General features: G+C 36.5%; 2 protein-coding genes and 2 long non-coding RNA genes across 8 annotated transcripts; 3 read left to right on the top strand and 1 right to left on the bottom strand.

The window, feature by feature from the left end:
- The first annotated feature begins 1,682 nt into the window (after positions 1-1,682).
- On the top strand, positions 1,683-5,367 carry LOC110230941. 3 transcript variants are annotated; one of them, XR_002333997.1, is made up of 11 exons: positions 3,205-3,284; positions 3,487-3,549; positions 3,628-3,675; positions 3,768-3,797; positions 3,876-3,923; positions 4,015-4,411; positions 4,499-4,537; positions 4,730-4,777; positions 4,864-4,911; positions 5,004-5,072; positions 5,147-5,367. XR_002333997.1 is itself a non-coding variant. In XM_021035293.1 (8 exons), exons 1-4 carry the CDS (start codon positions 1,899-1,901, stop codon positions 3,173-3,175), a joined length of 819 nt encoding a protein of 272 aa, XP_020890952.1. In that variant the 5' UTR covers positions 1,683-1,898; the 3' UTR covers positions 3,176-3,284; positions 3,487-3,549; positions 3,628-3,675; positions 3,768-3,797; positions 3,876-4,003. The 3 variants fall into 3 exon arrangements, 1 of the variants encoding a protein (XP_020890952.1); XR_002333998.1 differs by having other exon boundaries at positions 5,165-5,196; XM_021035293.1 differs by lacking the exons at positions 4,015-4,411; positions 4,499-4,537; positions 4,730-4,777; ... (1 more) ...; positions 5,004-5,072; positions 5,147-5,367 and adding exons at positions 1,683-2,543; positions 2,735-2,818; positions 2,952-2,990 and having other exon boundaries at positions 3,125-3,284; positions 3,876-4,003.
- Positions 5,368-6,909: 1,542 nt separating this feature from the next.
- LOC110230908 (uncharacterized protein At4g04775-like) lies at positions 6,910-7,461 on the bottom strand. The gene is made up of 2 exons (XM_021035154.1): positions 7,300-7,461; positions 6,910-7,212 (listed from the first exon to the last, which is right to left on the bottom strand). Exons 1-2 carry the CDS (start codon positions 7,459-7,461, stop codon positions 6,910-6,912), a joined length of 465 nt encoding a protein of 154 aa, XP_020890813.1.
- A 6,310-nt stretch (positions 7,462-13,771) lies between these two features.
- Positions 13,772-14,587, top strand: LOC110230966. The gene is made up of 2 exons (XR_002334060.1): positions 13,772-13,961; positions 14,090-14,587. It is a non-coding gene; the product is annotated as an uncharacterized LOC110230966 (long non-coding RNA).
- Positions 14,588-15,935: 1,348 nt separating this feature from the next.
- Positions 15,936-18,333, top strand: LOC110230950. Of its 3 annotated transcripts, XR_002334013.1 has the most exons (6): positions 15,955-16,687; positions 16,772-16,822; positions 17,017-17,083; positions 17,462-17,530; positions 17,629-17,756; positions 18,123-18,333. It is a non-coding gene; the product is annotated as an uncharacterized LOC110230950 (long non-coding RNA). The 3 variants fall into 3 exon arrangements; XR_002334012.1 differs by having other exon boundaries at positions 15,936-16,687; positions 16,772-17,083; XR_002334014.1 differs by lacking the exon at positions 16,772-16,822 and having other exon boundaries at positions 15,960-16,687.
- The last annotated feature ends 583 nt before the right edge of the window (positions 18,334-18,916 follow it).

Raw genomic sequence — 18,916 nt, 5'->3', positions numbered from 1 at the left:
TCTTCAAATTAAGAGGGGTTGAACTCTTTCTATCACAATTGGACTCGAGTTGAGTCAAAAGCGTATCTCCCTACAAACAAATTCATCATAGACTAGTCGTAGGGTTCAAGGACTTCCACGATATCAAACGGACATCTTAATGTTCGAGGACATTTTTCTTGGTGTTCTAAAACCTATATCTCCTCAACATGGTAATAGTGACTCCTCTCAAGAAATTTTAAAAGATTTGGTGGACTATTGTTTTTTTTTTTTTGGAGTTTAAATATCCACTAATAATTACTTTTGTTTTTTTTTTTCAAGGGAATCTACAATCGATGACCATAGACGACTCCGTATTTAACTGACACAATTTTACACTGTTTGGGAAGGTTCTGTAGCAAAATAATGACCTGTTAACCCCTACCCGCCTATCAGATTGTAAGAGAGAGACATGAGGAACGAGTAGGCGTGTGTCAGAATAGAGAGATATCATATCTCTTGAAAAAATGTGATTTCCGAGATTTCTTTTGGGAACAGTTGCATTAATAATCATGAGAACGGTTCAAATTGTTCGAAGAGTTGCGTTTGTGTGTGTCTATTTCTACTGCATTTTTTTGCCTCTTAGTATTCTTAGTGTTCGTTCCCTCTGTTCTCTATGCGGTTTACTTTTTTTTCTCTCCGATAGTCAAATCGATTTTCCGATTGAAGCGCTTCATTTTCGATTAATTCGTCCAAGTAAGTATCTCATTAAAATGAGATTTTGTTCATTTCTTATGGACCCTTCCATATTTTTTTCTTATCAAATTCTAAAATTTTCTGGGTTTTGTAGATGGAGGACCTTGACCTCCCGCACCGTCTAATCGCCGCTGGTGAAGAACCGCTTGGGGAGAGGGTTAATGTGTATAATAAGATGAAAATTCTTAATGGTATTATCGACTCGCTTGATGCTACTGAAATCAATCTCATCCGAGATTCTCCACTCGGCGGGTTGTTGGATTTCCCAAACAAACCAGCTTGGTCGGCCAGTTTCGGTCTTTATCTGCTTGGTCGCCAGTTGGACATAGCCATTACCAACGAGATCTGGGTTGTTTATGCTGGTACCCCAGTTCGATTTTCTCTTCGTGAGTTTCATCTAGTAACCGGACTTGCTTGTGGGCGATATCCTGATGTTCCGAAGAAAAAAAGGAAGGGGACTGCTGGCAAAGAGATTCCGTTTTATAGCACATTATTTGGGCTGGAGTCCGATGTTACTGTGGAACGTGTTACTGATGATCCGTCATTGTGTATTCGTTATGCTGTTCTTGCGCTTGTTGATGGATATCTCCTGCCAACATCCCATCATCCCAAAATTATTAAAGAGCACGCTGAGATGTCGGAAAACCTGACTTCTTTTCTCACTTATCTGTGGGGTCGATTGACTTTTGAGATGATGATGAATTCGATTAAAGAAAGAGAACTTGAAAAGCTTGCAACTACTTCTGTCGCTGTGCAAGGCCTATTATACGCCCTACATCTTGTTGTTCTTCAAGCCGCTCCTGCTATTCAAGAAGGTCCTATGTCAGAGGAGACAGTCGGGTCTGAGTCTGATAAAGATACTATTGAACTGACTCCTCGCCAGGTAGTCCCGTGGGACGCCAAGTTTTAGACACGAAGTGCCAGGTGATAATCGTTTTAATACCTGATAAATTCTTTCTTACCTGATACTCAAATAATTTTATCGTTTTATCTGTTAACTGCGGTTTTCCCTTCATAATTGTTTAAGGATTTTGTTTACTTTTCAGACTCACGTTGATCCTATCATCCATCCCGGAGTTCTTCTTGATCCTGCAGAAGATGTTTCGTGGTCAGATGACGAAGTAGATCCGCAGGTAGACACTTTGGTAAAGTTGGTGGAGGAAGGATTCAAGTTCAATAATGATATGTTTCCTGGTGGGTGCATCCCATCTGAAGTTGTTGTAGCCCCCAAAAAACAAAAAAGAACTGCAAGTTTGAAAGGTGGTCGTGTCAGGAAATCTTCAAAGCAGGGCAGAATCCAAAAAAATCCAACCGGGATTCGAAGGACTCAACAATCTGTGCATAATGAGGAAGAATTTGTTGGTTTGGTTGATATGAACGCGTTATCTCGGATGTTAGATGCTAAATTGAATGCGCAGTACAAAAAGATCATTAAAGGTGTTTCTGATTGGTTTATTGCAAATACTTTGATTTCTGCGGAGAATGGGGAAGATGTTCCTGCTGAGAATGGTAAAGAAGTTTCTGTGGAGAAGAGGAAAGGAAAAAAGGTTCCTGTTCCCCAGTCTAATCCTCTCCACATTTCCGATGGAGACGATGATTTTGACACTCTCTTTCCCTTCCATCCGCCGAGTCGTCGTTCTTCTCGCATTGGCAAAGCTGCCCATCGCGTCCCCCAAGTGCCCGACGAGGGATTGGGACTCAACAATTCTGTTGAAGGGATAGCTTCTTATTATAACCGCTTTTTATCTGGCGATTGCAGTGGGTCAAGGTCAGCGGATGGTCTAGCGAGTCATGTTGATGTTGAAGAAAACGGTTTGGTTAATTGTCAGGTTAGTAGCTAAATTAATTGTTATCTGTTTTGCCTCGTATCTCTAATAACGTATTTGTCCTACCATGTTGCCTATATATGATCTGACTTTACATTTTATTTTCTAATCCGGTTAGTAGTTTTCCTATATCATTCGAAAATGTTAATTTCTATGTTATCCCCTAACTATTATCGAAATTATTCTCCCTGCAGTCATTAAAGGAAGGTAGCAAAGTGTCCACCAAAGATGGTAACAATGGTAATACCGCGGTAAACAACAATGATGATAACTTGGAGGTTAGTGTCTTTTAATATAGCCATCTTCACGTCTCTAATATTATTGTTACCGTATGTAATTTATATTTTTTCTGGATATAATGCCAATATATATTAGATATAATGTTTTATAACATATACCTATCTGTTGCAGGGTGATCATGAGATCGGAGATCCGGTGGATAATGTGCGGGTTAGACGTTAACGTTTAAATTTTTTTTTTTATATATTATTTTTTGTTTTTGTTTTAAATTTTTTGGCAATTTATTAGTTGTTAGTACTCAAATTGTGACCATAATTTCGTTATATTTTTTTCCTTTGGTTTAGGCACTGGAAGAGATTACCGCATCAGTCGGAAACCAACAGGTTAGCCGTTAACATTGAGATGTTATTGTTAACGTTGTGAGGTCATTCGAGTTAATTTATATATTTCTTTCAGGCAATCCAGGAGGTCGACAGTCAGTCTGCCACTGTTGTTTCTTCTGAGGTTTGAAGAATTTTCAATTTTTTTTAATCATTATTGCTTAGTTCTCTTACTTTTATTGTTGCTGGGTTTCATTGTTAGTCCGGTGTTAGCGTCAATTCCGACTCTTCTAGAGTCGATGAAGATGTTTTCGAATTTTCCACTCTAGTAAGTTTACTAGGTAACTTTAATAATATTTTCATAACCTAATAATTACCTGTTACAGGACACGGAAATGGGAGATGTTGCCGATAAGGAAGCAGCACACACTGAAGGAGATGATGAAGAGGTCTTTAAAAATATTCCCCAATCTTCTTTCGGAGGTAATATGATTACAAAAACCATAACTTTATTGTTATCTGGACAGGAGTTAGCAATTGAAGATATTGCCCCCAAGGATAGTGAACTTATTCAGGTACAATATCCCTGCTTTTTTAAAACGACATATCATATCTTATCCCTCAATCCTTTAGTTAATTTACTAATCAACTAGTTATCTGTCAATAGGATTCCCAAATTGAAGCTATAGGTGACGAGGTCTGTAATAAATATCCATAACTATTTTACCATGTTATAAAATTATTTTGCACATAACTTTGATGTTATCTGTTACAGGAATTATCAAGTCGAGATGCTTCCCCAAAACACGGGAAACCTATTCAGGTACAATATCCTTTTATTAAGAAATGAAATATCATACCTTATCTAGTAAACCTTTTATTAGTTTTCTAACCAACTAGTTATCTATCAATAGGATTCCCTAATTGAAGATAAAGGGGAGGAGGTCTGTAATAAAAATCTCTTACTATTTGACCATGCTATATTATTATTTAGCACATAACCTTATTGTTATCGGTTATAGGAATTACAATGTTTAGATGCTTCCCAAAAGACAGGGAACTTATTCAGGTATAATGACTATTTTTCGACTCTCACATCTTACCCATTAATCATTAGATTAGTTAACGAATCAATTAGTTATCTGTCAATGGGACTCGCAAACCGAAGCTAAAGGGGATGAAGAGGTTTGTTGAAAATCTCTGTAAGTATTTTCTATTGTTACATAATTACTTATTTCATAACTTTATTCTTATCGGGTATAGAAACAATCAAGTGGAGATGCTCTTCTAAAAGACAGGGAATCTATTGAGGTATAATGTCTCTCTCATTTTCGACTCTCATATCTTACCCAGTTAACCTTTTATTAGGAAACTAATCAATTAATTATCTGTTAATAGGATTCTCAAACTGAAGGCGATAATGAAGGAGATGAAGAGGTCTGTTAAAAATCCTCTAACTATTCTTACCTTGTTATATAATTATCTATTACATAAACATATTTTTAGTTTACTAATCAATTATTTATCGGTTAATAGGATGTCATTATGAGGTCTGTCTAAATATTCAACTATATCCTGTCCTGGAGTTTGTGAATATTATTTAACTAATATTTTTGTTATCTGCTGCAGGTGGGAGGGAGTAAATATATTGCACCCAAGGATTGTGAACCTACTCAGGTTAAATGTCCCCTTTTTTCCTAATGACATATATACCCCATTTTTAAAAGTCATTTTTTTCTAATCTATCAGTTATCGGTTAATAGGGTATCCGAAATGAAACTGCTCCAGAGATGGCAATTGACCCTCTTCAGGTTTGAAAAATCTCTTCCTCATTTTCTATTTCTTAGTCATTATCTTTAGTAGGGTTACATCATTAGCATTTTGATTCCTTTTTGCTTTTCAGGATCCCCCTGTTCTTGTGGTTGCCCCAATTTCTGTTTGTGAGTCAAACAAAGTTTTGGTCCCAGAGAAGGTTTGTTCCTTTTATTGCATTTCCAATCATGCATTATTTTCAAAATGGCAGTTTCATTTTGTTATCTTATGCAGGGAGATGTTCCATCTCAGACTAGTGTTGTTGGTAACAATGGAGGAAGGAGTAAAAGGCTTAGAACGAGATCTACCAAGTTAGATGGTCGGTTTCAGTTTGATAAGAAAACGAAGCTTTTGGTAGGACACCCTTCTCCCATCGCCAATACTAGTGGATGTTTAGATCCTGAAGAGCGTTTTAACGGTTCCTTGAAAAAACTAAAAGCGATAAGGTTTTTCTTATCTTTTTTTTTCTTACTGGCATTTGTTATGTTAGATAGATAATTTCTTTATTTGTTAATAATTTGGTACCGATTTTGTAGCTCTATTTCTTTAGGCCCCGATGTTTCTATTAGCAGCAAGGATGTCCTTGAGTTACGGGTTAACTTGAGTAGTTATCCGATAATCATTTTAATGGATTCCTTTATTGTAGGTCATGGACGCCCTGTTAAAATTCAGCAAGCACATTCTCCGTACACACGAGGTGGATTGCGGAAAACTTTGTGTTGATGTGCTTGATACCAAGTTTATCTCTCAATTGTGCCGCCTATATCCGAAGTTCACCAAAGCCCCTGTTCCTCAAGATTTCTAGTTTCCTACAGCCTTGGTTGATGCTGTTTCTGGTGTTGGGGAGCTGGACCGTGCTGAGCTGTTTACTGAAGTTGACTACCTTTATCTGCCATTCAACTTTGACAAAAAACATTGGGTTGCCTTATTTGTTGATCTTAATTGCGCCAAGATTACTGTTCTCGATTCTAATGTTCATTTGCGTACGGATGCTAGCATCAAGGCGGATATCGAGCCTCTCTCCAAAATGCTTCCTATTCTCTTCAGACAGGCGGCATCTAATCCAATAATGAGCCAGCTCTTACCTACTCCATTTTCAGTTGAAAGGTCTCTTTGCATCCCGCAGGTTACCTCTCATGTTGATGCCGGCTTGATGACTATCTTTCTCATTCATGCGCATGCTGCCGGTGGTATGGATGATTGTGCTGAATTTCTTCCCGAATTCATCGAAGCTGAAACCAAAAAACTTGTCTCTGCTATCATTCTCGCTGGTGTCCCGTAGTTCTCCCCTTGTTTTGTTTTAGTATGTACTATGTTCTTTTCATATAATATTTCCCATGTTCTATTCCATATTTGTTAGTACTCTCTATTGTCCTTTATATTGAACTTACTTCGTTTCGGATCATTATTATTATCCCTTTAATTCTATTAAATTTGCCCTTTTTGTTATCAACAACGATAAACTAATATAGTTAATGTATTAGTTACAGACATAACCTATTAATTACATATATGTGTTTGTTTATTCCGAAAAATAACATTTAACAGAAAGGAATGTTTTATCGGAGTAAACCATTTGTTACTTATATTTATATGAATAAGAGATGAAGTCAGAACAAGTGATTCGTTCTGTTATTTAAGAAGTTTTGAAATACCTAATTAATTACGTATATATGTTAGTTTAATTACAGAACAAATTATAGGTTCTATAAAATTACTAATGATAGTTAACTAACATGTTAGTCAGATTGCTTTAAAACATTCTTATCTGTGTTTCATTCGATTCTTGTACTTCTAAAGAAACATCTAAATATGTAATATGTTCCCCACGTAACTTCTTGCTTAGACACTAACTTTATATTTGTTCATTCTTTAAAAGTTCTAAATCTTAACAAGGCACATCCAAGTAACTTCCTGATTAACCGATAACTTTAGATTGTTCATTCTTTTAGCGTCTAAATCTTAACTTAACAAGACACATCCACATACAAAACAGATCACAGAACCTTTCGACAAAGCCACGCCATTGAAACTACCACAACCACGAGTACACAAACTGATTTCATGCTCGCCTTCTCCGTACTCTCCTTTGGTACCTTCAGCTTTTGCTCAATTATCTCATTCTTCATCTTGTTCATCTCTATTTCCATCTCCTTCACCATCTTACTTTGAAGCTCTACATTCTCCATGATCATCTTCTTTAAATCATTGACGTCTTCTAAGAGTTGGTTGTGCTTGCTTTCAACCATTCTAATCTCCTCTAGAAGAGCATCATCAACCCAAATGAATAGGTGTTTTTCCTTTTTATCTTAAAAAAAGCCCCAAATCGAAAGCTTAAATTACTGAGCAAAATTTTTTTTCATAAATTTAAAAAACCAATTCATTACCAGAACGCCCCTAACGCATCTGTAGAATCTTTGATACGGGTTTTCATCTGTCTTCGAAGTGAAGGTAGTTATCTCGTCACCACACCAGCATCTACTCGGAACACCTCTGCGAGTAGTTCTCGAAGTGAGTTGAGATGAACCAGAAGTAGAAAATTGACTCATAACTTGATTGTTTCAGAGAGAAACAAAACGAAGCAGAAGCGAGTGAAGAAGAACCGGAGAGGAAGCTGAACAATAGTGAGAAAAGAAGAGACTGTGAAGTGTCCTTGGAGAGAGGTAGGTAACCCTAATTTTGTTAGTTTCCCCAAATCGATTTTAATAACGAGAGGTGAAATGGAACCCTCGGTTTCAACAAGAGAGGTTAAATTCGATTTCTGTACCTCTAAAGAAACATCCAAATTAGTTATATGTTTACTACATAACTTCTTTCTTAACAACTAACTTACTTTGTTCATTATTTTAAAAGATTATTTGTATTATTTATTATTAGTAGTCTATCTGTTTATACATTTTGTTAACTCAGTAATATTAACAATATCATTTGTTTTAGACTTCATATAAGGGTATCTCACAAAGTTATATAACCAATGTGTTATCTTGATTGATGGTGAGAATCTGTACCCACCTATTCCCTCAAAAATCCATAGATCTTGCATTAATTTGTTTCCTATCCTCTAAATCAGTTGGCTATGGTCTAAACAAACTCTTATCGCATTAATCTGTTTCGTATGTAAGTTGTTTTTTTAGATTCCCATATATTTTTCTTTATACCAAATTCGTAATGAATATGTTATCATTTTATCAATGATAGCTCGATAACATTCTTCTTACGCGTAGTCCCAACTTCCCATACAATGCCAACAGATTTATTAGATAATTAAACATTAACTGGCCTTCATTAAATAATTAAACAGTAACCGACGGATTGGTATTTTCTTCAATAATTATACATATTAGGCCACTAGAATCCGCATTATATACATCAAAATCATTCTACTGGCATCATCAGCTTTATTTATTTAACATTCCGTCGAGCTATTTTAGTTTGCCCAACGTCTTCCATCCGTTCTTCTTTCCCAAAAAACTAGCTTCCCCTGCTTTCTACGGCTCATGTGTGTTATCACAATTTTCGGTAACAAGGTTTTCTTATGTTTTTTTAGTTTAAAAATATAATTTAAATTTGTTACCGTCATTGGTCCCCTGCACGTTGCTCGATTGTGGCCCAGTGAACGGCAGCGTGTGCAGCGCTTACCCGACGTCCTCTGAAACATAACTCATCAGGAAAATATTAGATATCCCGATAACAAAATATTTACCATTATTTAAATAGCAAATAAATATTAAGTTACCTTGAATTCTCCCCGAGAAAAGAGTCTCCTTTTTCTTGGCCGCCCTGGTGGCCGTCTAACATATGGTGGTGCTAGCTTCCCTCCTCCGATATCATTTGGTGATGGTGCTAGTGTTGCCATATCTGGGACATGCATAATCATTTCTTTGTATGCTGACCGTAGTTGTGGAATTGTGTGGTGGACTCCAACCATGGTGTCAACTCTTATCCCTTCTCTGATTGCGGCAGCTATTGCATGGGAACATGGTATAGTAAGAAGCTGAAACTGTCTGCAGGTGCATGTTCGATCCCAAAGATTTACGGTGTACCCGCAGTCCACAATATCTCTCACCTCATATAGCCCATCCCCTATTTTCAACACTCCAAATCCTGCCCCCTTTTCAAAGTTCTCTATGACCATATCATTTACCTTTGGAGGCAATATGTTTTCTTCCATACGAGCTGCTTCCCTCCGTAGAGCAAACCACGTAACCAAAGTTGTTCTCCAAGATTCGAGGATTGAGATCACCGGATAGTCTCTTGCCATTGTCAACACATTGTTTAACGATACTGCGATGTTGCTTGTCATCACGTTATATTTTTCCCCAACAAAATGAGATCGGGTCCAATGCTTAAACCCTATTCCGGTGAGGTAGTCAGCACATGGCCCGTTCATTGCTCGAATCTCCGCAAAGATTTTGTTGAAATCACATAGGCGGTAGGCCCTGGCTGCGCTCGACACTATACTTCCTAGGGCTTCGTTTTTGAAGATTGCGATTATATTTCTTTTCAAATGAACCACAGAAGCCGCGTGGGATGCCATTGGATACACCTGCAACATATTTAACGGGCCATGATAACATTAGCATATCTCATTTCTAGTTTGCATTAAAAACTTATGTATTTAGTTATCTCTTATTTTTTTATTTTCTCTTATTTGGTAACCCCCCATATATTAAATAAAAATGTTATTATCAGATAACCCATATCCATTTATATTTCCTTTACTGTATTTGTTTCAACATTTCATTTTCACAATTATTCATTAAATATAAACAAAGTTCTTATACGTTAAAGAGACTGATATTGTGGTAAATAATATGTTATCTACCAATGTTTACCTTCCTAATACTTGCATAGATGGAAGCGTGCCTGTCTGAGACGAACACTAGGTCTGGTTCGTCTGGGACAACTTCAGTTAGCTTCGTCATGAACCAGGTCCACGCCTCGTCGTTTTCACTATTAACAATTCCAAATGCGAGTGGAAAAACTTGGAAATTCGCATCTTGGGCGCTTGAAGCTACTAGATAACCTCCATACCTGCCTCTCAAGTGAGTTCCATCGATGACAATAACTTTTCTCATGTAAGCATACCCCTTGATTGATGCGTGTAGAGCAAAGAATAGATACTTAAACCTGGTAACTCCCAAGTTATTTGTCTCGGTTTCTAGCGCAGTAATAGAGTTTGGATTTGTTGCCATCAGAAGTTTGAAGTATGGTTGGATTAATGCAAAACTCCCCATAGCCGAGCCCAGAGCATTGTCCATTGCAATCCCTCTTGCTCTCCACGCTTTCCAGTAAGAAACATTGAGACTGAATTCTTGCCTCAACATTCTCCGCAACTCATTAGGCCTAGGTCCTCTTCCAACCCCAACGTACCGTGTCCTCATCAGCTTCCCTATAACTGCTGTTGATGCTTGCTTGTGGAAGTCGCCTCTGGCGTCCACGCTGCAGGTGTGCTGCAGTATTGCCGTCCTCACTTCAAACCGCTCACTGTCTTCTAATTTTGTCGCATAAACCCGCCACGGGTATGTGGTCCCGACGCAAACAGCTATCACCATTGTTGGACAAGATTTAGCATGTATAAAGTGGAACTTTTGTCGGATTGCATGAATAGCTAGTTTTGTGCAGCAGTCATCCTTGTTTTTGAACAACCTTCCCATGAAAATGTCATCCCCTTCATAATCAGCATCTTTAAGCGCTCGTTGAAGGTAATCTGTCAATGTTATCCACACACCATCATTAGCGTGTTATAAAAAAACTTATCACGATATATAAATATTAGCCCAATAACAATATTATTATCGCTTGTTTACCTTCTTCTCCCGGGTCATCAAAATACGGAGGTGCATCCCGATCATACAACACTTTCGGGACTGGCGTCTCTCTTACCACCATTTGTCTGTCTCCCTACGGAACCTCTTTCCCTTGAGTTGAACCAGATCCCTTTTCCATTACCGGCGTACCTACTGTTATCCCCCCAGCTATGGGAACTCTTGGAGTCAAACACAATGGTCCATCCGGTTCTGTGTAATAGTCCTCCATTGCTGGTGGACCTGGCAAATGATAGCATATAATCACCATCTCTTCATTTGAATCTTATCCATATTCAATACTAGTTTTCAGATAACTAACCTATTACGCCGGTAGGAGATACGTTTCCTATCTCTGCATCCATTGGCTCCTCGGTTGAGAACGAAATACTGGTTGAAGGGGAAGTCGGTGTGCCGAATGACGAGTCTGATGACGACAACATTAAGATTGTTCGTTGGTTTGTTGCCATGGATGCGCCAGAAAGGGTGAGTCGTAGGCTTTCTTCTTCAGCAGGGGTTTGTTGTGACAATGTTACCCCGAAATTCAATTCTCTCGCTGTCTTGGTTACCTCGTTGGCCATAACTGTCCCACCTTGCTGTCCTCCTAGAGTCATCTCTGTAGCACACACATCCCGCCACATTTCTGGGACATAGTTTCTTCTAAAAGCCTCAAAATCCGTTTCTGTAGAGGTTTGAGCTGCCTCAAACATTTCTTTACATGCTAATCCATTAGCGTGAGTTTTTTGTAACTCTGCTGCATCGGTAACATGTCCTTTGCCTTTCTCGCTTGCTGTTGCTTTTCGTTTCTCTCTGCTATCGGCCTGCCTGGGTACTGCTGTTCTTATAGGTGTTGCGTTTAACGGCTCCTGTATCCTTACCCCCTAGTCGGGTTTATTCTTCTTGGTCCTTCAATCGTTTCGTTTCCTTGTTGCTGGAGTTCGCTGGTACTACGCTTGTCCACGCCTGCATGTCGCGTTAACAACCGGGTCAACGCACTATCCCAAACTGACCTAGTTTCCGCGGAATTCCAGTACTTATCAGATATCTCCTCTGATGTCAATCCTCCCAGATCTAAATGGCTTTTGAAAGAATTAACATTCGTCTCCAGCCCTCCCCTTATCACCTTAACTCGCAGATGCACCTCTTCAAGATCAGCCCTTATCGCCATGAACTGCATCATATCTTCATCATTAAGGATGTGTATCAGGTCTGCTCGTTTCCAGTCGGGACCCATCATCCACTGCGGCCAATGATAACTTAGCTCGATTTCGTCTGTATCGCGAAGCGCCAATATTTCCTTTACCGCATTAACAACTTTATTATACCCATATGTCTCCCTCAGCCAAACCGCCATCGTAAAACCTTCCAAAGCGGATACATGTTCGTAACAGCCTTCATCGTCTTTTCTCCATTCTCCTCTAACCAACCGCACCACCATAGCCATAACTTACCTACGGAAAAGGAGTAATAACCTTGTTAGCACCGAGTATCATGATTTTTACCACATTAACAATTACGATGAGGAATGAGATTTGTTAGTAGACGACAGTTTTATACCTTATCGTATTTAATGATGCTATTTAATGCTTCCCGGAATCTTCCAATCTCTCCTCTGTTCTTCGTTACATTAACTTGTTATCTGAACTTTTATGGTGCTTTTGTGTTCTGGTCTTGGCAACGGCGCTAGTTCGGTAATAAATACATGAACCCATATGCTTGCTACTTCCACAAACCGAGAAGTATCTCCGTAATCATTTTCTTTTCTCAAAATCTTTCTCTTCCCCATAACGCCGGCGCAATCTTTCCTGATCTTGCCACAGAGATTTTCGAGCATTTAATGCTCTGAACTCTTGTCGTTTAAACATGTTATCTTGCGACAGAGATTGTGTCAGTTGTAGGGGCGTTTTCGTCAAAATTCTGTGTGTCAGAAGAGAGAGATAATTAATTATGTTGTTTCCGTTCCCAAATCTTGTAATATCTAATCTTCTATGGTTTAATATTTTGTTCACCCTTTTTTCAATTCAAACATACTTCATCCCAAAAAGATCTTTGATAGTTTTCTTTATTAAACTATTATTGAAAATTTCTTATAAGTTTTATTATTATCACTAGGAGTGTCAAAATGGGTCAAGATTCATGGGTCAATCCAAATCAATCCATGGACTCTAATGAGTTGAAAATTTTAACTCAAATGAGTTGATGGATCTAATGAGTTATTGAGTCAAATGGGTTGCTGGATCAAATGAGTTGGGTTGTAATGGGTCAATGGTTTCAATGGTTTACTCATTTAACCCATCAATTTTTGTTAAATTGAATCAAACCAATTCAAATCTCTAAACCGATTTCAATTTGAGTCTAACCAAAACGTCTAAACCGATTGAATATAGTCCTTAATTTTCCCGCCAAATATGTGAATACACAATTTTTCCATCAATATATAAATTCGTGATTTTCCCGCCAAAAACGTAAATCCGTGATTTTCCCGCCAAAAACGTAAATCCGTGATTTTCCGCCAAATTCTTTTATAATTTTTAACCAAAAATGAGAATGTAAAAATCTTCCGCCAAAAACGTAAATCTGTAATTTTCCCGCCAAAAACGTAAATCCGTGATTTTTCTGCCAAATAATAGTATTGTTGATGATTATTATTATTATTATATTTTAATTATTAATTTATTTATTACATTATTAGGTTAATGGGTCAACCCATTTAACCTTCTAACCCATCAAATAAAATGAGTTCATGGGTTGACTCAACTCAACCCATGAACCCATTTAACTCTAAACTCATTGGATAATGAGTTAAGTTGAGTTGGGTTAACAATTTTGACACCTCTAATTATTATGTATAATTAAAGAGTCAATTACCGGATTGGGCTTTATTCCAGCAGAAATTATAGATTTGGGACAGATCGTCGGGACTCACGTTTTAGGCATTACTTTTATCATGGAAGGACGATTTTACCCTTCAAAACTGCAGCAACCTAACTCAAAAAAACAAAAATCTAAACTATAAATTAAATCAATTTCAACTCAATTAGGCAAAAGAGAATGATCTCCAAAGAATATAGAAGATGGAGATGAAGATGAATTGCTAGAATTGAAGATGAATGGAGAAATAGCATTTCCGGCCATGAAAACCTCTACCCGACGGTTACGAGGGGTGCTTCATAAGCATGATTCTAAAGACCGGAGAGATCTTCGAGCTCTGGTTCAGAAAGACGATTGCCCAAGCTTTGCAGGTGCCAATCTCTATCTCTCCACTTTTCCTCTAAACAAATGCTTTTTTCTAATTTTTTTGTTTTTTTTCCTCTGGTTTTGATTTTTCCTGGCATTATTAATTTTTTTTTTACGTTCTTGAAAAAAATAGCGTAGTTGGAGAAGAAGGAGACAAATCGATCATCTACCTACTTGGCCGTTCTTTGCCGTCGTCGTCGTTTTCAATTTTCCTTTGACTAGGAAAATAATTGGAGATGAACTGAAGATTTATTCGATTTGAAAGCATCAAAAATTTGAGCTAATTCGTTTGAAGGAAAATTGAAGTTTTTACTTGATATAATCAATATCTAAGATTAGAACCCTTGGGTTTAGTCTATACTATCTAGGGTTTAATTTTCTTTATTCAACACTTGATTAATTGAAAAGAGGGTTATGGTTGGGGAAAGAGATGATGGTTGTCGTCAGAAAAAAAGGTTGTGGTTTGGGGAAAGAAACGTGGGTTGTGCTTGGGGAGAGGAGGAAGAAGAGATGTAGAAGACAAGGGTAAATGCATAATTTCGTGCATCTCAAAAATACCTAAAACTGAAGTCCAGGCAAATAATCCTATATCTGAAATTTTTGACCCAATAAATGCCCAATTCAATAATAATCCCATAAGTAAATAAATATGTGATATCAATTAAATATTCTACATTTTACTTCGACAAGACGGTTTCGAGATTCTGCAAAGTAGTTTTTTCACATGAATATTTGTTAACACTTTCGACTCAAATTTACATATCATTATGTCTATTTAAAAATTGTAAATTAGTTGATCTAAATATCTTTCAAGTTCTCAAAAATTATTTTCAGTTTGATATTTTCTCGTCCACATGTTTTTTTTTAAATGCCAAAGAAAAGGTTTGTGTTGGTTTGTATGTTCTTATTTATCAATTTATGCTTTGATTGGGACCTTTATGGCTTTATCAATGAACAAATTAATTGACACTAATATGAATTATTTTTTATATTTCAACAAATTTTTTAGTCTAAATTTTTATCATAAATTAATAAAATTTAAAAATAAGTTAATGAGATGGCTATTACTATTGAGATGGAATATTAACATATTTCATGAAACTAGATCAATTATTTTTGTATATTCCAATAGCATAAGTTTTTATTTCTCTGGTTTCCAAAACTTGGAAGAGGTTATGACCACAACACAAGCCTTAGCAAAAATTAGGTATGGGCATAATATCCAAACCGGAGGAACCGACCCGAACCCGACTCAAAAACTCCGACCCGAACCCGAACCCAGAATTTTAAAATACCCGAACGGGTTGAAGCGTGTTTTATTTTGTCTCAAAGTTTTCCCTTAGAGACTACACGAAATACTGCAAGTGCACAGTTAATCAGATGTAGTATTTAAGGATCGATCCCACAGAGACTTATAAGTACGGTACAAATTCATGGAAAAGAATATGTCTAAGACAAACAAAAGAGAGGGGTTTGGTTTACGGGTGGTTGTCACGGAACTAAACAGAAAATAAAAGCTAATTAAACGATGAAAGATGTCAATAAACGAGAAGTTGGGTTTCAAGGTATCACGGATCGGGTTATTCTAGGGTTTTAAACAAAAGTAAACCTATGCTTATTAAACGGTTCATGAACTACGAAACACTTATGTAAAACCGTTTGGCTTATGATCAAACGACTATCTAAGTCTAACAACTCCGTTACTAAACTAACGCATGCAACGACGAGATTTAGCCAGCATGATTAACGAGTTCGATTTTAGTTCGTAAGGCCCTATAACTAAGTGGTGTGTGCTAACACTATACTCACATTTAGGCTAGTGAACGCGGATCTATACACTTGTGATGCATAAACCTACCACTACAAGAAATATGAGCTTCCGTAGCAGTCCTTTGTAGCGCTAATTTACGAACTGCTACTAAAAGTTCCAAAATCGGATGACAAGTATTTCGCAGCACTATATTAATGCTAGGATATAGTTTTCATTAAACGGGAACTTAACTCAGTATTATAGCGGGGAAATGTATAATTTTGGAGGCAAAACAATTGGGTTCCCCACTCCAAACCAAAAAAGTCTCGATTTCTCAAGTGTAAAAGTCTTATCTTTTACACTTAGCTCCAAAAAAAAAAAAAGCTTTCTCCAAAATTTCAATTCAATCTCAAAGTGTTTGATTCCATTGTGAAATCTGAATACCCATTGCATGAACTCTCGATTCCTATTGAAGAAGTCTCGATTATCAACACCACAATCTCCATCGATTCTCCACTATCCGTCTCTGTCTTTCTCCTTCTTTCTCTGCTGTTGTTTCTCAGATCCGCCACCGTCTCTCTCCTCCGTCGCCATATCTCTCCGCCGCTGCCGTCTCTCTCCGTCTCTATCTCTCTTCGACTCCGTTGAAGTAATTGGGTTTTGGATTTTTGTTTGTTGATTTGAATCGTGTTTCTTTCTTATGTGAGCTTGGGTGTTTGACTTTCAATCAGTGTTTTCGATTGATTTTTTTGTCTGAGTTTAGACTCTATTTTTTCTGTATCTTGAGATAATGCTTAGTGTGAAAAAGTTTATTGCTCTCGTATATGCTAATTTGGTTTCCTAGCTCTTGTCTCTAGTCCTTACCGGTCGCTGCCACTGCTCTCATGATTATTGATGTCTCATGTTTCTTTTTCTGATGTGTAGTTGGATTTGTGGATCTGTAGTTGCCGCTCTGTAGCTGTTCAGTACAAGAACTACAAGGTATTTACGGCTTTGTAGCTGTTCAATTAAAGATGAGTTATGTTGTAATGATTCTGATAATCCATGTCGTTCTTTTGTTTGCAGAATCTTGATTCCTTAACTTCTTGTCCGTTCCTACCTTGTTCTTTTACTTGTGTAAGATATTATTTCTTTACTTTTTGTTATACATTTTGTGTCTGATGTGAGTATTCGATACAAATGAGAACAGGTCCTTGCAAGTGATTCTTGCCTAAGAATGCTCTACTTATTAACATTTTCCAGGATAGGATTTGTGTTGGTGATAATAGCTGGAAGCTAAACTAGTCTAACCTTTTTTTTGCTGTTTTAAGACCACAAGAAGGAGAAACTCTCTGGCAACTTGCACAGAACTTTGTGAAGCTTTTCTTGTGCTCAGATGTAAGTAAATAAGTAATATGACATCTCTCTTATAAACAACTTTGACCAATGGCCAATTAATTGATACCTCTCTTGTTGTTACTACTCTTTGTTTCTTTACTTTCTTTCTAGTGTGTTGATGCATGTGAGTTATTTGAGTGTGATCCTTTGAACTTATTATCACAAATTGTATAATTGGTGGTGTGGAGCTATGGTCGTATTGGTGTAATATTGACAAAGCATGTGTTAGGCTTCCAAGATAAGAATCTCATTGAGTATTGATATGTCTATATTTCACTAGTTTTTACCATGTATTTACATCTCATTTAGTCTAGTTTCATCCTTGTCTCATTTAGTCTAGTTTCATCCTTGTTTCATCTCATTTTGGTTATTATGCAGAACGGTCTGACAAATCACATATGCAAATGATAAGAGTACATATGTATATGCCTTTTTTACTGCAATCAGGTGGAGAGATGAGACCATAAAGCTATATAATCTTTGACAAAATTGAGATTAGTTTTAGCTTCTTTGCGTGAACTCATTCCATTTGTATATGATTCAAGAGAGATAAAGAAGATAAAGCAACAAGTGAAGTGGTCTTGGAGCTGAGATCATTGGCACATTCGTCCTTGTATACACAGTCTTCTCAGCAACTGACGCCAAGAGAAACGCCTGTGACTCTCATGTCCCCGTAAGTTACCAGTCCATAGCTCTAGTCGATGTAACATTGGTGCTAATAGCTTCTAAAAACAATTGAAAGGAGTGGACTTTTTAGCAGCCTTAAGTATGCTATAAAGACTGATACTCATGGTTCCACATTGAACTTGTTGCTTATCGACTTGAGTTTTACTTTTCTTGCCTTGTATACAGTGGCCAGTAAGAGTTGCTAAATCTAATTTGATTAGGGTCATCTCACATTATACATGACAGTACTGTCCATATTTAATTGAACATCTTCTCTTAGGTACTGTACTATAGTTCTTAAATCACATATTGGTCATGATTTCAAAACACTGATCTGTTCTCTGATCTTGATGATTTATTTTTGTGGTTGTAGTTGACAGAGGACAGTGATTGATGATTCTTTGACAGCTAGTTCCAAAATCGTTTCAAAATCATCACATGCACAGACAAAGGCAAAGACACCACCAGAGACCTATGTATCACAATTAGGTTTATTATGTTTAGAAACTTTAAGACAATTTTTTTGTTTATTTTCATGTGTAAGACTATTTTGTTGGTAATTAAAATAATTTCTATTTTCATTATAGATTTTTATTTTCGATTTAGAGTTTATTTTATTTATAAAAATATACTGTATTTATAAAAAATAACGTATTTATAAAAAAAATACGGATTTATAAATGAACACTTTGTGTTTTCTTTTATTACGTGCACTTGACTTTGTTTTCTCATGTTAATAATTATATGTTATCTCTTGGCAAAAATATATTAAACACAAAAACACATACTTAAAACATTTTAATTGGAAAAAATTGAATTAATTATTTTAAGGCATGTACTTTAGGTTTCAAGTTAAATGATTTTTAAGATTTTTAAGATTTTTTAAATGATTTTCGAATTTTGGAAAAAAAAAGTTATAAAAAAATGAAATATAAACAAATATAACCAAATATCTCAAAAAAACATAAATATTTAATTATAATATTAATAATTATATAAATAATAACAAAATTATAATTTCAAAGCGTTTAGGGTATAGGGTTTAGGGTTTAGGGTATAAGGTTTAGGGTATGAAATGTATGGTTTAGGTTTTTGGATTATATTTGTTTGAAATAGTAATAATATTTAATTATAACAAATAATAACATAAATAAAATTCATTTTTAA

Source organism: Arabidopsis lyrata, assembly GCF_000004255.2.
Source record: "Arabidopsis lyrata subsp. lyrata unplaced genomic scaffold ARALYscaffold_2, whole genome shotgun sequence".
NCBI lineage: Eukaryota > Viridiplantae > Streptophyta > Magnoliopsida > Brassicales > Brassicaceae > Arabidopsis > Arabidopsis lyrata.
Note: the sequence above shows the minus strand (reverse complement) of the source record. Positions and strands in the feature narration are given on the sequence as shown.

What these genes read in the sequence shown, in the direction of transcription:
- LOC110230941 (XM_021035293.1), top strand. Translation starts at nt 1,899, where the DNA reads ATGTTTCCTGGTGGGTGCATCCCATCTGAAGTTGTTGTAGCCCCCAAA. An exon ending in ACAATGATGATAACTTGGAG is followed by an intron (nt 2,819 to 2,951) that starts GTTAGTGTCTTT and finishes TATCTGTTGCAG; the next exon opens with GGTGATCATGAGATCGGAGA. An exon ending in ATCCGGTGGATAATGTGCGG is followed by an intron (nt 2,991 to 3,124) that starts GTTAGACGTTAA and finishes CCTTTGGTTTAG; the next exon opens with GCACTGGAAGAGATTACCGC.
- LOC110230908 (XM_021035154.1), bottom strand. Translation starts at nt 7,461, where the DNA reads ATGAGTCAATTTTCTACTTCTGGTTCATCTCAACTCACTTCGAGAACT. An exon ending in GATGCGTTAGGGGCGTTCTG is followed by an intron (nt 7,213 to 7,299) that starts GTAATGAATTGG and finishes TAAGATAAAAAG; the next exon opens with GAAAAACACCTATTCATTTG.